This window comes from Bufo bufo, chromosome 3 (genome assembly GCF_905171765.1).
Source record: "Bufo bufo chromosome 3, aBufBuf1.1, whole genome shotgun sequence".
NCBI lineage: Eukaryota > Metazoa > Chordata > Amphibia > Anura > Bufonidae > Bufo > Bufo bufo.
Window position 1 is genome coordinate 190524037 of NC_053391.1, and position 20628 is coordinate 190544664.

The 20628-nt window shown below is 39.6% G+C and overlaps 1 protein-coding gene across 1 annotated transcript; it reads right to left on the minus strand.

Annotated features, from left to right (window-relative positions):
- Nucleotides 1-3398: 3398 nt before the first annotated feature.
- MYOG (myogenin) lies at nucleotides 3399-16607 on the minus strand. Its single transcript, XM_040421838.1, has 4 exons — nucleotides 16083-16607; nucleotides 9430-9508; nucleotides 5074-5437; nucleotides 3399-4752 (listed from the first exon to the last, which is right to left on the minus strand). Exons 1-3 carry the CDS (start codon nucleotides 16587-16589, stop codon nucleotides 5316-5318), a joined length of 708 nt encoding a protein of 235 aa, XP_040277772.1. The 5' UTR covers nucleotides 16590-16607; the 3' UTR covers nucleotides 3399-4752; nucleotides 5074-5315.
- Between the last annotated feature and the right edge of the window lie 4021 nt (nucleotides 16608-20628).

Sequence of the window (20628 nt, forward strand, 5' to 3'; positions counted from 1 at the left end):
ATTTCCACTTAGTTATAAAGTGAATACGGCATAAATTAATTGGTCATAGCAGCATCATTCAGTAGTAGCAGCAATAATGGCAACACGGTATCAAGATAATCCAAGTTCTTTGACAATAAAGATTTGGCAGTAAAAGTTAGCGAATAAAAGTTTGCAATAAAAGTTTGAGATGGCTCAAATTCCTTTGAATGTTCCGTTGAGCAAAGGAATGTGGTCGATGTGGTGCACTCACATATGTTTGGGGGGGGTCAGAACCCCCCAAACATATGTGAGTGCACCACATCGACCACACTGAGGAACAGTGTCAAAGCCGACCTGAAACTTTGCTTGAAAGGTGGAAAACAGACGGAGTCCAGATCCAAGCAAGCGGGCTCACGTGCAGTGACCAAACAACACTGTGGACACGTTACCTACCCGACCGGAAAAAGAGACCTGAGCAAGTTTCGCTGGACGGCAGAGGCTTCTAAACGGACGGCACAAGCCTCCAACACCGGTAAGACCATTCTAATACAAAAATCCGGTGGTATTGTCATATGCTTTAATACTGACCTTAAGCGGGACGCCGCCAGGTCAATAACACAGCAGGACTCTGCCGTCTATAACCGCAAATATACACTGCCTTAATAAGTCCGACCAGAGGATTTAAAACTATATGCTGTTGCCTATTATTGGGGATAATATTGTAAACCTCATTCCTGAGTTAGCTGTATTGCTCAACGGAACATTCAAAGGAATTTGAGCCATCTCAAACTTTTATTGCAAACTTTTATTCGCTAACTTTCACTGCCAAATCTTTATTGTCAAAGAACTTGGATTATCTTGATACCGTGTTGCCCTTATTGCTGCTACTACTGAATGATGCTGCTATGACCAATTAATTTATGCCGTATTCACTTTATAACTAAGTGGAAATTGAATTGATGCCACATTTTACTATAATTAATTTATGCTATATTTATCCACTTTATGCTACATTTTACTGATTTTAGAGTATCAGTTAGTGTTGTGTGCTTGCCCCTGGATGCAGTGTAACAGATATAGCGCTGTGGTTTTATGTTGGGACAATCTCCAGTGTTGACAGTTACAAGGGGTACAATATTCTAATCACCTCTGCCGTGAGACTGCCCCCTGGAAATTGTCAACAACATTGTGTCAGATATTTTATTTTATTATACTTGATCAAATAATGTATTTTAATCGTACCAAATAAAGTGAGTGACTCAATATTCTAGGTGTGCCCAGTCCTTTTGTATACAATTTCTGGTCTTTATTTCAGCAGTGGGGTGACACTGCGGGACTGTGAGCACCCTGGTTGGTAGACCAGCAATCCTGTGCATCCTACTAATATACTATATTCACTTCTTGTTATTGTTGACCAATGTGTTTGTAAGATGTCTATATGGCACTTACTAATTCTGCACCAATTTATATATTTCATAAGGTATGTCTCCTTCTTTACAAAGTCTTTTCTGCTGTCTACACAGAGGTCCTGCCCATAAGATGGCCGCTTATGGAGGGTCATGTGACCAGGCAAATCACCTCCATGAGAAGTCTCCTCCATTCAAACACACTGCACCTGCACTAAACTCCGTCCCAACACTACAGTAAGTGCAGATGGCAGGCTTTAATGATGAGGCCTGAAAAGGCCGTAACATATAGCCTTTTGTGTGATTTAGTGTATAGGGCACTTAAAGATCCTTTATTAATATGTTATTTACAGCATATTTTTTTAGCTTTATTTAGGAAAAGGTGTGCAAAACAAACCTTGTTTTCATTTAAAATTAGCAAATCAAGGCCTCATGCACACGACAGTTGTTTTTTGCGTCCGCAAATTGTGCATCCATCAAAAAAAACGGATGCGGCATCCGGTTTTTTGGGAGGATCCGTTTTTTTCCACAGATCCCTTGTGATAAATGCCTATCCTTGTCCGCATATGTGAAAAACGTAGGACATGCAAAAAATTTTTTGCTGAAGGGAAACACGGACAACGGACCGGGAACACAAACGGATGAACTATCAGCATTTTTTTGCTGACCCATTGAAATGAATGGGTCCCCATCCTATACGCAAAAAAAACGGAACGGAGGCCGAGAAAAACAACTGGTGTGTGCATGAGGCCTAACGCTGTAGTGAATTATTGAAATCGGTTCCCTATTTTGTGTCTGTCATTGCTAGTCTTACATGAAAGGGTTGGCTGTGGGGATGGTTTGGGTTGGTGTTTTTTTTTTCTTATTTCTGTTTTATTTTTGTATTCTTTTAATATCTTTTAACACATAAGATATCCCCCAAACAAATTTGCTAAGACCCAGCATCTCTGTTATACCTGGAGACCATCGTTGATCACCAGGGCCAATAGCCATTTTCTCTATTCACTGCATAGCGCTCACTGAAAACTATAAGCACCCAGGAAAGGAGAATGAAGAGAAAAAAACTCTCCTCCCTGTCACCAACAGCTGGGGACTCCACTTGCTCCTGCTACATTGCATGAGCTTTAAACCCATCCAGCATAAATACAGTGCTCCGGAATAAAGTCTAGCACCAGTGGTGTACATATACGGCACATGGCCATAAGCAGGTTAATACCGTAAATTCCCCTCAATGTGCCAAAATATAGTTAATATACCTATATTTTGAGATGTAATTAAAAATATGTTTTAAACCGATGCTCCACCTTTGTCACGTGTGCAAGCCTCCTATGATAAAAGAAGGGCTTCGCCTAGTGATCAATAATGAGATCACATATACAGTACAATGTGAAGAAAGTGAATTGTGGTCCATGACATATAAGTGTACTACACAATATGGAACTAAAAAAAAGTATAACTTTATTGTAATGAAATTCAGCTAATCATATTTACTGTTGACCGTATTGAACTCCACGAAGTGGAAATATGATCTAAATTTCAGGGAAAATGCGATTCGTCACGAAGCCAAATCTCCTCCTGCTTTGTGGTAACGAATCTATTTTCACTGAATGGCAGTAAAAAATTTAATTATCTTGATTGAAGAACCCTGCCGCAAAATCCTGTACGCGGTGAGGCAAGACGTCACCACACCGGCTGATGTCATGATGTCATCATGGGCCATGTGAGATTTCTCAAGATTGCGGCGGCCAGTTCTTCACAGTCAAATAGATGAGGGTAACTATGATTTTATGACGGGGTGGCACAATTGCTGTTCCCTGTCATTACACCCACTACAAATAAAGAAATGTGCTTCAAGATGAAGTAATTTGTCACAAAGCAAATTTTTGGGGAAATTTTGGCGAAGCAGCCAAATCGAATTTCCCAATACAAATTTTATTGCTTGCAAATTAGCTTAAATAAATTGCTAAAGCACATTGTGTATTCAAACAAAATCTTTATTAAAAAAAACATACAAATAAGTTAGCAAAAATAAAAAGATGGCAAACCCACACATTTAATAAAAAAAAACTTGTCAAATCATGTTACATTTAAATTGGTCAAACCACATTAAAATCAATAAAAAAAATTGGCCCCACCGAACATAAAAAAACATATTTCTGCAGAACAGCACACCCTTTAATAAAAACGACTACGAAAATATATATTACAAAACATTCTCATACTAAAAGATGGAATTCATCAGAAGTAATGTCCTCGATTATCCAGATCACAAAATTCATGGCGTTTTATTTATATAATTAATAAATATAACCTGGATTGATTTTTAAATTAAATTAAATGATCTCTTTTTTATGTTAAATTAATTAGGTGTAACTATATTTTAATTTAATAATTTAATTAAATAATTTGCCTTGTTATGGCAATGTTACAGGACAGTTCTTTAAATATGACCCAAAAAGGGATAGTCAGTCATAAAATAATAATTGATTTCAGTTCATAGAAAAAAAAGTTGTCCAACCCTCATTCTTTGAGGGTGGGGGAGAGTTTAGAAAGTATACAATAGCAGTTACCCATTAACCCATCTATTATAAAGGTGTTCGGAAAACCGTGAGACAGGTCTCATGATGGACTGTGTGTAGTATTGCAACCCACTTCGAAAACGGGTGGTCCACCAGTTTTTTTTAAGACTCATAACAATGTAAAATAATAAGCCATTCACCTCACCAATCTCCTGCTGCTCCCGTTCTGGTGCTTCTCGGTCCCCTGCCTGTCTCTACTTCCTAGTCCCACACACAGGAAATCAGTGCTCAAAACTGCTCAGACAATCACTGTCTGTTGAGAGGGACCAGGAAGTAGAGATCGTTTGGAAAGAAAGCTGTGGAGCATTGGCAATGTGAGAATGATTATTTTTTTCTAATTTTACACTGTTTTGAGCCGTTTTACAAAATTGTAAGTTACCCGGTTAACCTTTATAATAAGGATAACTTGTAAATATCAGACACAACCTTTTTCTGGAAATAGCAGACCCCTTTTTAATTCCCATCCATGCCCTGGAAGTCCTCATAATTTTTGAGTTGTCTATCTTCATACAGACTACATATATTTTTTTATTTCTTTTGGAGCATAAATAATATACCTGCATAAAGTAAGGACACTCTTTTGGCTCCTCAGGTATATGTTGAACATAGAAATGGAGATTTATTAGTCTACATCTGAGAAGTTTTTTGAGCAGCCTCCCAGTATCAGGTTATGTTCCAGTGTTACCTCTCTACAGAACATATCATGTTTCAAAACTCCAATATACTTTTATGGAGCAAGTGCAAACTACATCACAATCTATGGGTAGTGGTAATAAGACAAAATGGGAGTTTCCTGCCCAAAGAACCTATAGCAGTGTTGGCGAACCTATGGCACGGGTGCCAGAGGCGGCACTCGGAGCCCTCTCTGTGGGCACCCGCCCCATTGAAAAAGTCTTTGGTGTACTAATATGCCTTTGATTTTTCCTGTCCTTCATCAGTGCAGTGCGTACTATGAATGGCACAGACAGTGCATTGAATGTAGGCAGGCTATTATAGCTAAATGATACATGGAAAATATACTATATTGCTATTCAGGTTAAATTGCTGGCTTGGCACTTGGCGATAAATAAGTGGGCTTTGGGTTTCAGTTTGGGCACTCGGTCTCGAAAAGGTTCACCATCACTGACCTATAGTCTATAATAATTACTATAAAGGACTAGGTTGGACAAGTTATGTAGATCTAAAATAATTTGATGTATTAATTTTTTCTAAAAGTCCCCCATCAGACACTATACCCAACAATCTGAATTCATTTAATCTGTGTTTTTTTTTTTTTTGTATATAAAAGTAGAATAAGAAAGGAAATCCACAGAATCCTAATCTTGTAATAACTTTCAGGAAAGTCAACAACAATATATATTTTGAAAGATTAGTTTCCAATATGCTGGTCCGGGTAGTTTATAGACACTTCTCCAGATGTGATGCTGTCAACAATGGAAGACAATGAGGTCATGTCCCGTTGCTCAGAAGAGTCATCACTTAAAAGATGATCTGCAAAACAAGACACATGAAATGATTCATTAATGCAGAATATTTATTGATAGGTGTGAATGCATGACTGTTGGTGAGAATCAGTTTCCTAGCACGTAATTCAAATTGCATAGTAAGACTATATGAAATTGTGTATGAAGACTGAAGCATTGAATTTACTTATGCTTTTTGAAGTTGTGCTTTTAAAAGGAGTCATTGCCCTGTAGGTGATATAAAAAGTTAACAATCCGTACCTTTCTTTCTGTTTTCTACTTATCTGATGTTCAAAAAATAAAGTTTAATGACATATGCTAATTAGTTTGAAAGTATACAGGAGTGTTTCTCATCGCTGCAAGTGCCCATGCCCTCTGGAGAATATCATTGATAGTTCCTCCCATGTCTCCCTGTAAAACAGCCCCGTGTCCTTAGGTCACTGTCTCTGCTCCCTCAAATCCTATGACCCACACAACTTCAATTGGTGGAAGGATGGCAATATTGTCTTCTTCTCATAAAAGGTATCTATATTGCAAGCCTGAACAGGGGCACATGACCACCAATAGCCAGTCACATATTATGTGTGTCCCACCACTCCACAGAACCCCTCACTTTCCTTGTCTATGGCTTTTTCTTCAAAGTGTCCCAGGATCTGTTTTCATTCAATATGGTGGCTTTTTGCTATAATGTAGGTTTTCTGATATATGTTGTTTATGCGTACCCTTAATTATTGCTACTTATGCTGCTGTTTTAATTTTCTTAAACTAGGTGGAGGCCCCATCTTATTTTGGTATGGGACCCTATGAATTATACGTCCCTGGCTAAACACAAGTAAGCCTACTTTCACATCTGCGCTTTCCCTTTCCGCTATTGAAATCCGTCATAGGATCTCAATAGCGGGGGAAAACGCATCCGGTTTTTTTCCATTCATTGTCAATGGGGACAAAAGTGAACTGAACGAAAAGTAATGCACCAGAATGCATTCCGTTCCGTTTGGTTGCGTCCCCATCACGGACAGAATAACGCTGCGTTTTTCTGTCTGCAATATGGTACGGAGCAAGACAGATCCGTCATGACTCACAATGTAAGTCAATGGAGACGAATCCATTTTCTCTGACACAAAAGAATCCGCCCCCCATTGACTTACAATGGTTTTAGAGACGGATCCATCTTGGCTTTTTTAGAGATAATACAACCGGATCCGTTCAGAATGGATGCAGACGGTTGTATTATTATGACAGAAGCCTTTTTGCTGATCCATGACGGATCCAGCAAAAACGCTGTTGTGAAAGTAGCCTAAGCTAAGAAATATTTTCTTACAGGCCCTCTTTCTATCAGTATGGCTTTGAAAAATCGTATCATTACATTTCCTCAGCGTTAAGTCAGAGTTCTCAGACAGAGCAGATTCTTTATTACTCCTTTGTGCTCTAGCTGGCACTTTGTATTATTGCACATAGCTGGGAGTATGACCTTCACAAACCATTTATTGGGGGCATGTGATTTTCTAAGCAGTGCATATCATTTGTAATGCAAAAGCCTGGAGGAATTTCTGTTCTTATTTCAGCCATTAACATAAAGTGCACATTTTTGACCTTTGCTAGAAAAACAATTCATTTACACTTTGTTCTCATGCAAATCCATTCAGATGTGCTCTGCATACATTTATATGACATGGATTTTGTTTGAAATTGATTATTTTACCTGCAGGAAATGTAATTGACTGTTTTTATTCATATTAATTATTTCTTACTTCATTAGTAATGTCACTGAAAGGAACACATATGGCTATGGGTAAATGGATGGTAACCTGTCGATTGTTAAACTATGTAAGACTGTGACAAATTCTAAATTGTAAAGCTTATTTTTATTAATTAGTCCAAAATTTTCTGTAGAGCTTTCACTCGAGGCGCACTGTTAAGACTTAAAAAATATGGCAGAGAAGTATAAATGGAGCGTGTATGGAGCCACACTGAGTCCTTGTGCCCCCCACTATAGGAAGTCTATAGGGCCTGTATGATGTATTTTTATAACTTCTTTGGGCAAATGTGCAAGTGCTTACACTGTAAATTTAAAACTTTTTGTAATTTTTTTTCTCAGCAACCTTATTTAACTGAAGGCTTAAAAGGAATTGTTTGCACTGCTAACTGCCATGGTGCTCGTGGGTTTTCATGTGGGCATTTCAAGTAGGTACGGAAGGCAAAAAAGTTGTGACTAAGGGAGTAATATACAGTGGTGCTTTAAAGTTTGTTGACTCTTCATAATTCTCTATATTTTTGCATAAATTTGACCTAAAACTAGATAAGATCTTCATACAATTCCTAAAAGTAGATAAAGATAACCAAATCAAATTAGTCAAAAATATTAGCCTTGGTCATTTATTTACTGCCCATCACCTAGACAAGTCAGAAGGCTGACATCTGTCCGTGAGCTGAAGAGATTGTGGGTCATGAAGCAAGAATACTACCCTAAGCATACAAATTGTTCTACTAAAGAATGGTTAAAGGGGGTTGTGCATTGCACAGGAATAGGTCATGAATATCAAATTGGGGGATCTGACTACTGGCAACTCCACTGATCATCTGTTTTGAAGAGGTAGCAGTGCTCAAGCAGTTGTAATAATACTCTGCTGCCACTACAAATGAGACGACGCACAAGTAATTTTGAAGAGGAAGCAACGCTTGCACGAGTGCCATTACCTTAGACCCCAAAGATCTGATATTGATGACTAATCCAGAAGATAGGTCATCAGTAACTTTGTACTGCACAACCCCTTTAAAGAAGAATAAAGTTAAAGTTTTGGAATGGCCAAGTCAAAATTCTGACTTTAATCCAATAGAAATGGAAGGAAGCACCAGAAGCGTGCAGTTCATGGGAGGAAACCCATCAACATAACAGAGCTGAAGCTGTTTTGTACAGAGGAATGGGATAAAATTCCTCCAAGCGGATGTGCAGGACTAATCAACAATTACCGGAAGTGCTGCAGTTATTGCTGCACAAGGGGCTCACACCTGATACTGAATGTAAAGGTTCACATACTTTTGCCAATCACAAACATTATGATATTGGTTCATTTTCCTCAATAAATAAATGACCAAGTGTAATATTTTTGAGTCAGTTGTTTGATTTGGTTATATTTAGGTCATATTTATGCAGAAATAGAAGTATTTTATCATTTTGTGAGGTCTAAATACAATATTATTGGCAGTACATCATTTTACATATGTATGGTATGATCCAACTATATGTTTGTAGGCTAAATTTTGGTAACCTGGTCACGTGGAGGGCAGTGACCTTTACATTTTTATGACAGGTATAAACAAGAGCAATGTAACATTGCCATAACGTGAGGACAAGAACGATAGGGAGATCCAGTTGAACGGTTTCATTGACTTTTTCTTCTCGTTTACTAATAATTGTTTATTGACATGAACTGCATAGAATAGGATTTACATGGCAAGTTACAATTTAAGATAATGTGGGCTATCTCCATGAGAAGGATTACCTAATAAATATAATAGATACAGGTCCATACAGTATATCCAAGATATGTTTTAAATATATTATTTTGTATAATTTTTTTCTAGATTTTAGAGTACTTTTTTCAGGACTGGTCACTTCCTAGTTTATCTACATTTATATTTTTGGATTTTAAGCAAAAAATTGTAAATAAGAGAAATGGAATTCGTTATTTTTTAGGAGACCCCATTAATAAATCAGATTCGATAAATCATCACAACATATTGATCTGTTCTTCTGATTCTACTGTAGGTGGCAAACATATGTTATGTATGGTATGATGGATGCATGTGTCTGAGCTATTTATTCTTCTTGTATGTTATATTCTGATACTGTCAAGTCAATGAAATGCAGAAAAATATGAGCAATATGGTACATAGTTTGCAGTAGGTTGAGGGAAAAAAAAAAAAAAAACGATGTCCCCAAACTGCTTAGTTGATAAAAATATCACGTCAAGTCACGAATGTGCTTTTTACAAATCTGTAGAATATAACTTCACTCACCGCTTTGACTACTGTTAAAATCAGACTCGTTCCATTCTGGGCTGCAAGAAGAGGAACTTGATCCACATTCACTTGATATCTAAGGGTATAAAAGAATAAAATGAAACATTACAATGAGTAGGCAAATGAAATATACACATTATGATATTGAGTATTGATCCAAGGGTGTAGCTAGAGGGGATGCAGAGGTAGTGGTCACTCCCAGGCCCTGGAGCCTCAGGAAGCATGGACTTTAGCGAATGAAATAAAAAAAATTCGATTTTGATAGAATAAACATGCATGCAAAAGATAATTTTCCTAATTATGGTGGGTTCACACATGGCAGATTTGCTCTTGTGCGTTTTTCTGCGGGAAATCTGCCGCATTGTACAGTACTGCTATATGCACTATGTTAAAAATCTGCATGGTAAATTGAAAAATCCACATGTAAATTGGCGTGCATTTGAAATAAATCTGCAGCATGATAATTTATGTTGCAGATCGCCACGGTGGATTTTACTCTTTCTGGTTTTTGACACGGTTCTGGCAGTGGACTTTATATTTCATGAACATACCATTAAAGTACAGGGCAAGAATGATGGAATGACTTACCTGCCTCTGAACCAAGCTTTTATGAGGCAGGAATAGCGTTAGGGTCAGGACATTAGGATAAACTGGATAGTCTCTTAGAAAATGATATTTCCAAGTTACAAGTAATAAGAAAGGTTATCATTTTAGATATTGATATAATAGGACTTTTATGATTTTGTAATAGGGATCCCAAATATTGTCACTGCCTGTAACCTTTCTGTTTACAAGGACGACCAGCAGCTCTGTACGTGAATAGATAAACTATAGTAAAAGTAACGCACAATCATTACAAAAACAATAAAGAAAAGCTGAGGTTTATGTTATCTTCTCCTTCAGTATTAAAAATAAATGTTAGGTTTCATGCACATGACCGTGGTGTGTTTTGCGGTCTGCAAATCGCAGATCCGCAAAACACGGGTGGCCTCCGTGCGCGTTCCGCAATTTGTGGAACGGCATGGACAGCCTTCAATATAAATGCCTATTCTTGTCCGCAAAGCGCAGACAAGAATAGGACATGTTATATTATTTTAGCGGGGCCACGGAACGGAGCAACGGATGCGGACAGCACACGGAGTGCTGTCCGCATCTTTTACGGCCCCATTGAAGTGAATGGGTCCGCATCCGAGCCGCAAAAACGGCGGCTTGGATGCGGACCAAAACAACGGCCGTGTGCATGAGGCCTTAGTCATCCACAGAATTACTATTAAAGGATCTGGTTGGTGGGGTTCCAACTCTCGACATCACTGGAGATTAACAGTTTGAAGAGGTCGAGTTGCTCCGATGAGTGCTGCAGCCTCTTCCTAGGCCAGTGACTTCATTTTTATCAGCCACATGGCTTAGGGACACAGCTCAGCCCCATTCAAGTAGATAACTCCATTTAGACTCATGAAACAGAAATTTCTGCGACAAATCTGTGCCTGTGGAGATACCCTTAGGCTAGAGCTCCATGGAGGGATATGTTGTGCAACTAGATTATTGCAATGTCACATTGCAACACTGCACTTAATGATTATCAATAGGGTTCGAGTTGCAATTCTTGACCTAGCACGGCCGTGATGCTCAAGTCACAACTAAAGCTACTTTCACATCTGCGGCACTGCGATCTGGCTGCCAGTTCCAGCATAGAATGCTGTGGATTGGCAGGACACAAACTGCCGTACAGATCTCCGCCGGACTCTCTATACTTAATGAGCCCAGCGGGCATTCTAGTTGCATCTGGCAATGCTGGATCCGGGGAATTCCGTCAGGCTGTTCTCTGCAGGACAGTGGCGTAACTAGAAATCACTGGGCCCTAGAGCAAATTTTTGAATGGGGGCCACCCGCAGCAACTTCTTCTCACCTTCTTTAAGATCACTCTCTCAGACCAGGCCCAGCAGCCATTTTGTCAGTTTCCTACAAATATATATGACATGCCACTGTATATACTGTCACCATATATAATGTCATTGTACAGTATAATACTGTTTAGGGGGCCCTGACAATAAAATCTTTTAGTCTTCCTACTGGGTGGGCCCCTTCTGAGTTTGGGCCCCAAAGCAGCTGCTTCCCCTGCTTTCCCTATAGCTATGCCCCTGCTGCCAAAACAACCTGCTGGAATACATGCTACAAGTGTGAAAGTAGCCTAATCAAACCCTGTTGGATTTTTGGTCCCAGGTTGCAACTCACACCCAACGTTGCTATCATAGACCGCTATGTGAGTCGCAGTTGTGCAAATAATTTTGGTCAAGTAACTTGTCTGAGACTTGCGACACATGGTGCTCTATAAATCTAGCCTAATGCAATGCTTTAAAAAAAAAAATCTACACCATAGATTTGTGGGTTTCCGATCTTATTTCTCCTAGTAAAGAATTGGTAGGCGACAGAAAATAATATAATACAAGCCAGAAGAGATAAATTCATAATTCAATATAATGTACTGTGTCAAATATATTAGCCTGGCGTGTCAACTGTTTGTCTTTTATATCAATGTAAATGATATTACGGTCGCTTTCACTTGATGAATATGAATAGATGGATTCACGATTACAAAGTCCCATGTTAGTAAAGCACAAGCTGCAGACCTCATGAGTGTACGTAAAGCAGCTGAGTGAATGGACACACATTAATAGGTAAACCGATACTAGAAAAGATGGAGGCCGCAGCTCGCACAAGGTGGATGAATCGCTGTGCCACACACACGCAGCCTGTTACTGTCACTCACTGGAAAGTAAGCTATATAGGAAGAGATTGATTGACCTGCTTGTCTGTGGTAACAACATAAGGCAGCCTTACTCCTCCCGGCTTGATTTTCTGTATGATTTGTAGCAAGAATTAACATGGCGAGTTGAGGGAATTACCATTAAGTCAGATATGGATATTTTATGAAAGAAGAGTTATAGGTCTGGGTGTTACAATGGAACAGATTGTTATGGCATAAATGTTTAAACTGGAAATACCGCTTTATAAATATATGTTCCTCTTTAAAGTGTACCTCTCATTTCAGTTTATTTTTAATATAGTGTAGGGACAGGGATGTTAAACATTTATGTAATATACTGTATTAGGAAAGATTGGTAAGGAGACTCCATCTTCAGTTCTACTGAGCGCTGAAGATGCCGGTGTGTAACATACAGAGGCTTCCTGGCTAATTCTTGTCACTACCCCAGTCCCTCACTATGTACATGTTCCGTAAATCTCACTACCCATCACCTTTGGTATATGACTCGTTATATACAGGCGTCTTCAGCGCTCAGTAAAAAGTTGAAAACTGAAGACAAGCTCTCCCTGGAAACTTTCAGTTAGCGCTTTACTAAAGCAAGTTTCACACTAGCGCTTGAGATCCCGACGATCAGCTGTTTGAGAAGGCACTGGCGCTCCTCATCAAGTATAGCGCCGTACATTGCATAGCGGCTTAGGGCTCTTTCACACTTGCGTTCTTTTCTTCCGGCATAGAGTTCCGTCGTCGGGGCTCTATGCCGGAAGAATCCTGATCAGTTTTATCCTAATGCATTATGAATGGAGAGAAATCCGTTCAGGATGCATCAGGATGTCTTCAGTTCCGGACCGGAACGTTTTTTGGCCGGAGAAAATACCGCAGCATGCTGCGCTTTTTGCTCCGGCCAAAAATCCTGAACACTTGCCGCAAGGCCGGATCCGGAATTAATGCCCATTGAAAGGCATTAATCCGGATCCGGCCTTAAGCTAAACATCGTTTCGGCGCATTGCCGGATCCAAGGTTTAGCTTTTTCTGAATGATTACCATGGCTGCCGGGACGCTAAAGTCCTGGCAGCCATGGTAAAGTGTAGTGGGGAGCGGGGGAGCAGTATACTTACCGTCCGTGCGGCTCCCCGGGCGCTCCAGAGTGACGTCCACGCGCATGGATGACGTGATCGCATGGACACGTCATTCATGCGCATGGGGTGCTCTGACGTCATTCTGGAGCGCCCCGGGAGCCGCACGGACGGTAAGTATACTGCTCCCCCGCTCCCCGCTACTACTATGGCAACCAGGACTTTAATAGCGTCCTGGCTGCCATAGTAACACTGAACGCATTTTGAAGACGGATCCGTCTTCAAATGCTTTCAGTTCACTTGCGTTTTTCCGGATCCGGCGTGTAATTCCGGAAAATGGAGTACACGCCGGATCCGGACAACGCAAGTGTGAAAGAGCCCTTAGGTTGGTATCGCAGCTCATCCCCATTCCCTTCAATGGAGCTGAGCTGCACCTAGGCGATATGACCGATGAAGGTGTAGGAAAAGACGAGAGAAGACCACGGCGGTACTGCGAGTGCTGCCTTCTCAAACAGGTGATCGTCGGAGGTCCCAGGTGTCGGACCCCCACCAATTGGATACTGAAGACCTATCCAGAGGATAGATCATCAATATAAAAGACTCAGAAAACCCCCTTAAGGCAAGATGACAGACATTTCAGGGTGCTGCCACACTACTATTTTTCATTGGCTTGCTAATAATACCATAAAATTCACGTGTTTTTGGGGGTGTTCTTTTTTTAGACAATTTTTTTTTTCCTATAGAGAAGTCTAGGGGAAAATGTCTGAAAAATGCCACACCCAGAGCATGCTGCGATTTCCAAAAGATGTCAAGAGAGAAACAAAAAAAAACAGGCATACAGTTTTATAATGCCATTACAAAAAATCTGACCAGAAGGTAACATCAGGACCAGGGGTGCACCACCAATGAGGCCAGGTGAGGCAATTGCCTCAGGCAGCACCAGGTAGGGGCAAGAGGGGGGCAGAGGAAGGGCCATGGGCAATAAGTGCTTTCTTTGTGGCAAAGGGGTTAGGTTAAGAAATCATCATTGGGGGGCGCTGTTTCAGTTTTCACCTCAGGTAGAAGAAAGGCTAGGTGCACCCCTGATCAGGACAGTGTGCTTTTTGCTCCAATTTTTTTTTTTAAATGCAGTTATTGTAAAAATGACTTAATGTAAAACTACCGCCCTGAACCCTTTGTGTGAAGAAAAGGAACATGTCCTTTTTGTATACTTGTTTAGAAGGAATAGACCTTCTGTCGTGCATTGACATCTGGTGGGGGATTCATACTTAGAACATATAAAGGACAATGCTAGTGAGGTCCAGGTCTTAATCTGAGCATGCCTTATGTATGAGTCTTCTCACCATCATAACGAAGAAGTAACTGAAGTTTTACAAACTCTTTGCCTTCTGTAGAGGAGGAAAGGTTTTCCAGCATAATAAGCATTTTTTTTGCAGTTTGTTTTTCACTACATTACATAGGGGGGCAGGTGCTAGAGGATGAGATGACTGACATGACCGTGTGGGAAGCCTTAATGAGGCATGACAGTGGGTTATGGTCTGCCCCTGCCCCACACTCCATAATCACCGGCTCCTCTACCAAGTGACCACATGACCTTTATCAGATCAGGGGGTTAAGAGGTCAGCCTTAAAACCCTATTGGCATTGACATATTTGAGGAGTTCAAGTGTTGCCCAAATGCGGAAAGGAAGAAAACAAACTTGTGACAGCTGTGTGTGCACCACACTTGTCATCTGTGACATGTGACAGCAACACTGCCATGGATTTCAAGTTTCTAAGTAGCTGAAAGTAACGAAATCTGTTACTTGTCTATCTTCCTATCTATCATTTATCTATCTATCTATCTATCTATCATGTATCTATCTATCTATCATTTATCTATCTATCATTTATCTATCTATCATTTATCTATCTATCTATCTATCTATCATGTATCTATATATCTATCTATCTATCTATCATTTATCTATCTATCTATCTATCTATCTATCATGTATCTATATATCTATATATCTATCTATCTATCATTTATCTATCTATCATGTATCTATCTATCATTTATCTATCTATCTATCATCTCTATATCTATCTGTATATCTATCTATCTATCTATCTATCTATCTATCTATCTATCTATCTATCTATCTATCTATCATCTCTATATCTATCCATATCTATCTATCATCTATCTATCTAATTATCTATCTATCTATCTATCTTTTATCTGTCTATCATTTATCTGTTCTATCTATTTATCTATCTATCTACCTGTCTGTCTAACTATTATAAACTATTTATCTATCTACCTATTATCTATCTATCAATTATCTGTTCTATCTATCTATCTATCTATCTATCTATCTATCTATCTATCTACCTATTATCCATCTATCTATCTATCTACACAGACATACTTCATATAATAATAATATGTAAAGGGACACCTCATTTCCATCCTTCAGTGCCTCTTGTAATTTATCTTCATACTAATGTATAATGCTGAAAGCATATGTAAGTGATTGTCCGGTCAGAGTGAGTTTTTTAGACTGAATTTATAAGCACATCAAGCCAAGTAACTATGTTCTACTTTTCTAACACAGATATATAATAGATAGATAGATATATAATAGATAGATAGATAATAGTTAGATAGATAGATATGAGATAAATAGATAGATAATTAATAGATAGATAGATAGATAATTGATGGCCAAATAGATAGCATTTTATATATATATATATATATATATATATATATATACATATATATATATATATATATATGAAACATTTATAAAAAGAAAAGTTACTTACCACTCTCTGAGATCCATTATTGATGTAGAGCAAATCTCGTTGGTCCCTCTCTTGCTGGTTAAGAGAAGACAGCAGAGCTTGCAGTCGTTCTATATACTGGATGGCACTCCTCAAGATCTCAACTTTGGGGAGTCTCTGATTAGGGTTTAACAAAGTGCTTCTTTTTAAGGCTTCAAAGGCTTCATTTACTTTCTTCAGTCTGCGTTTCTCCCTCAGGGTAGCTGCCCGTCTTCTATCCAATGACACTGTCTTCCGCTTGCACATCTTGCAGGCCCATGGCAGGCACTGGCCTGGGCAATGGTCTTGCTGGCTTACTGTGGAATGGGGTGAGACTTTTTCTTCAATGCCTGACTCTTGCAGTAACACACCTTCATTACAAAGTCCTATTGATCCACGATCTTGAAATCCAGTTTGATCATATGCGGGAAGCCTTGAAGAAAAGTAATTTTCATTGTCATAAAATCTTTGGTCTTGGAAAAAATAAGGACTGGTTTCAAAGAGTTCCATACTTCAGAACTGTTAAGATGTGTGTCTCCTCAACTACTACACAGCAACTGCACTTCTCCCCTTCACACCAACTGTTTGATGCCATTTAAACCCTCTGCCCAGCATTAAATCACAGAGATAAATATAGAAAACGCTCACGAAATTCGATCCACTTTTTAGCTGTTGCCTGACATCAAAACTTTTTACATCTGGATAGACAGGATTCTCCCTAGTGGATTCTGGTAGAAAAAACACCAAGGAAACAAATACCTTTCTAAATAGGTATTAGGATAGATTGTTTTGATGTATAGGAAAGATATAAAATTATCTATCTATCTATCTATCTATCTATCTATTATCTATCTTGTCTCTATCATTTATTTTATCTTTTTTATCCACTTTTTATAACATTGGACCTTTTTACTTTTCACCAGTGCAGTCTTATTATATTAAAAAAAATAAAAAATTGGTGGCATTATACTAAGGAAAATGCAACATAATTAAAAGAAATGGAGTATCTGGTGTGCACCAAATTTATTAAATTTCGAGCATTTATGCATTTTACTACAGTTTTGATAAATCTTCACTTCATTTTTCAATCTATATTAATAAAATGTAGGATAAATAATTATTCAGTGAAATTCCTTTAATCCATCATTCGATAATTCGGAAATTCTTATTATCGGACACTTTTTTTCAGCACAGAAATCCAAGAGTATTCTAAAGAACTAGAAGAATGGGAAAGCTGTCCACTAAAGAGACTTCTCCTATTAAAGAATGCATTGAGGATATTGTCTCATAAAGATGACCCCTGTCTATATGTCCTATTAGGGCCTGAATGTCACAGAGGGAGATCTCCTGCTCGGGACACCTCTTTAAGTTATGGGTAACCGCTATTCTGAATGGCCACCATGTAATACTACACTTCTACAAGGCTTCCACTTGCTAAGTCAGTGGTTTTTGGACAGAAAGGATCGCCGTGGCATCTACCATCTGAAAGGGCCTGTCTGTGATGTAACCACCCCTTTAATAGCGCCATCATTTGTTTTACCATTTTATTTGTGCCTGTTTTTCTTAAGGTTCTCGACTTTTACAAGACAATTTTATATGTTAGGATAGACCATCAATATCAGATCCATGGTATGTTCCCCTTCATTGTCTATCTGGCACAGTACCTTACATTTTGTAGTGGCTGTGTCTGGTACTGCAACTATCTTGAATAGGACTGAGCTGCAATATCAGATGAGGCTGCTACTAATTGTCGGGTACTGTGCCTGAGTAGGATCCTAAGGGTAGGCCATTAATATTGAATTTCTCTAAAACTCCTGCATTTTTGAAGCATAATGTTATTATCACAGTGACACTTCTTGCCAGTTGCAGTTCCACTATCTGAGGCAGGGAAAGGTGCCGCATCACATAGATAGCCTTTGCCCTGGCGGCCTGTCCCTCTAGGTCTCCTCTGCCTTCCAACAGCGGGGATGGCCACTGAAGTAATTTGTCTTTTGGTGGAGGCTGCAGTCAGCCCTAGGCTGCAAGGCTTCTTCCTGCTTCCCGTAGGGCGAGCGCGCACTTCTCGACTCCCAAACGGCCAGTGCACAATTGCTTCAATTTCTGCCAGCCAATGGATGGACACCGGTGGGTACTTAAGGCGCCTTTCCTAAAAAAAGAGAGGTGCCTGAGCTTGCTAGTTTACCAGTGAAGGTGTACTTTCTGTCTGCCTGTCTGTGTACCAAACTCCTGCCTGTTTATCCACTCTGACCGTCCGCTGCCTGTCCAGAACATAGCCTGTTTACTGTATTGATGCATTGCTGCCTTCCCTGACCTCGGATTTGCACAGATTCTGCCTGCCCTGACGTAGGTCTGTTTCCTGACCATGAGTATTGCCAGATCCCTCAGTTGCTTGCATCGGTGTCTGTGAACCCCATGGGTCAGCCGCCAACTACACCTGGACTATTCAAAGAGGTAGCGACCTGGTGGATCTCCTGCAGTGAAAGCCAGTTCCCTGTATAGGAGTTAAAAGGTAAAAGCTAGGGGAACTCTAGGATAACACCTTTAGGATAACACTTAGCCAAAGCCAAACCTAGCCCAAAGCCAAACCAGTAAGTTGGTACAGTGGATACACATCTACTTTCCCTTGCAATTATGAAAATATTCTGATATCCAATAACTTTATAATTTTACTGTTTAGCCTGTTTTCCTAACAGAAGGTATCCCAACAAAGTGTCAGCATAAAAGATAAGAGGTCAATCTATTTACAATGCCACAATTAATGAGAACAGTGTACACATGAATGTGATAACCATGCGCACAAGGCATATTCAATGTCCCTTACTTCCTATTGTTTTATCTAGGAGATGTACAACGTTGCAGATTATGACGGTGGAGGATACACACTCTAATAATAGGTTACTGTATTGATAGCACATACTGAATACTTACCTCAATGTACTTTAGGAGGCATCTACCAAAACAACATGAAGAGATTATATCAATATCTACCAGTAGCTAGAATCATGAGTCCACATGTTGATAATATACTGTATATATATATATATACACTCACCTAAAGAATTATTAGGAACACCATACTAATACGGTGTTGGACCCCCTTTTGCCTTCAGAACTGCCTTAATTCTGCGTGGCATTGATTCAACAAGGTGCTGATAGCATTCTTTAGAAATGTTGGCCCTTATTGATAGGATAGCATCTTGCAGTTGATAGAGATTTGAGGGATGCACATCCAGGGCGCGAAGCTCCCGTTCCACCACATCCCAAAAATGCTCTATTGGGTTGAGATCTGGTGACTGTGGGGGCCATTTTAGTACAGTGAACTCATTGTCATGTTCAAGAAACCAATTTGAAATGATTTGAGCTTTGTGACATGGTGCATTATCCTGCTGGAAGTAGCCATCAGAGGATGGGTACATGGTGGTCATGAAGGGATGGACATGGTCAGAAACAATGCTCAGGTAGCCCGTGGCATTTAAACGATGCCCAATTGGCACTAAGGGGCCTAAAGTGTGCCCAGAAAACATCCCCCACACCATTACACCACCACCACCAGCCTGCACAGTGGTAACAAGGCATGATGGATACATGTTCTCATTCTGTTTACGCCAAATTCGGACTCTACCATTTGAATGTCTCAACAGAAATCGAGACTCATCAGACCAGGCAACATTTTTCCAGTCTTCAACAGTCCAGTTTTGGTGAGCTAGTGCAAATTGTAGCCTCTTTTTCCTATTTGTAGTGGAGATGAGTGGTACCCGATGGGGTCTTCTGCTGTTGTAGCCCATCCGCATCAAGGTTGTGCGTGTTGTGGCTTCACAAATGCTTTGCTGCATACCTCGTTTGTAACGAGTGGTTATTTCAGCCAACGTTGCTCTTCTATCAGCTTGAATCAGTCGGCCCATTCTCCTCTGACCTCTAGCATCCACAAGGCATTTTTGCCCACAGGACTGCCGCATACTGGATGTTTTTCCCTTTTCACACCATTCTTTGTAAACCTTAGAAATGGTTGTTCGTGAAAATCCCAGTAACTGAGCAGATTGTGAAATACTCAGACCGGCCCGTCTGGCACCAACAACCATACCCCTAAATGCATTGAAGCAACTAGATAATTGCATTAATGAGAAATAGAACAGGTGTTCCTAATAATTCTTTAGGTGAGTGTATATCGGAAACATATTCCTCAGCGGTTACACAGAGACTGTCATCATTTACATTAGTCCCTATCACCAGTGGGGATCCAAATCTAAATTTCCCCCACACATACATTAGAGTGATTTTTTAAAGGAGCCAAATAACCTACTAGGGAGGTGTTCTAGCAGCCTCCACATAAGTGAAATGTGGCTGTGGAGCAGCCAAAAGGCATAGGATTACATGATCTTCAAGTGAATATACAGGAACATCTCAATAAATTAGAATATCATTGAAAAGTTAATTTATTTCAGTAATTCAATTCAAAAAGTGAAGATCATATATTATATACCATACACCTATATTAACCAACCTATAAGGGCCACACAAGTCAAATACAACTTCTATACAAAAATAATGT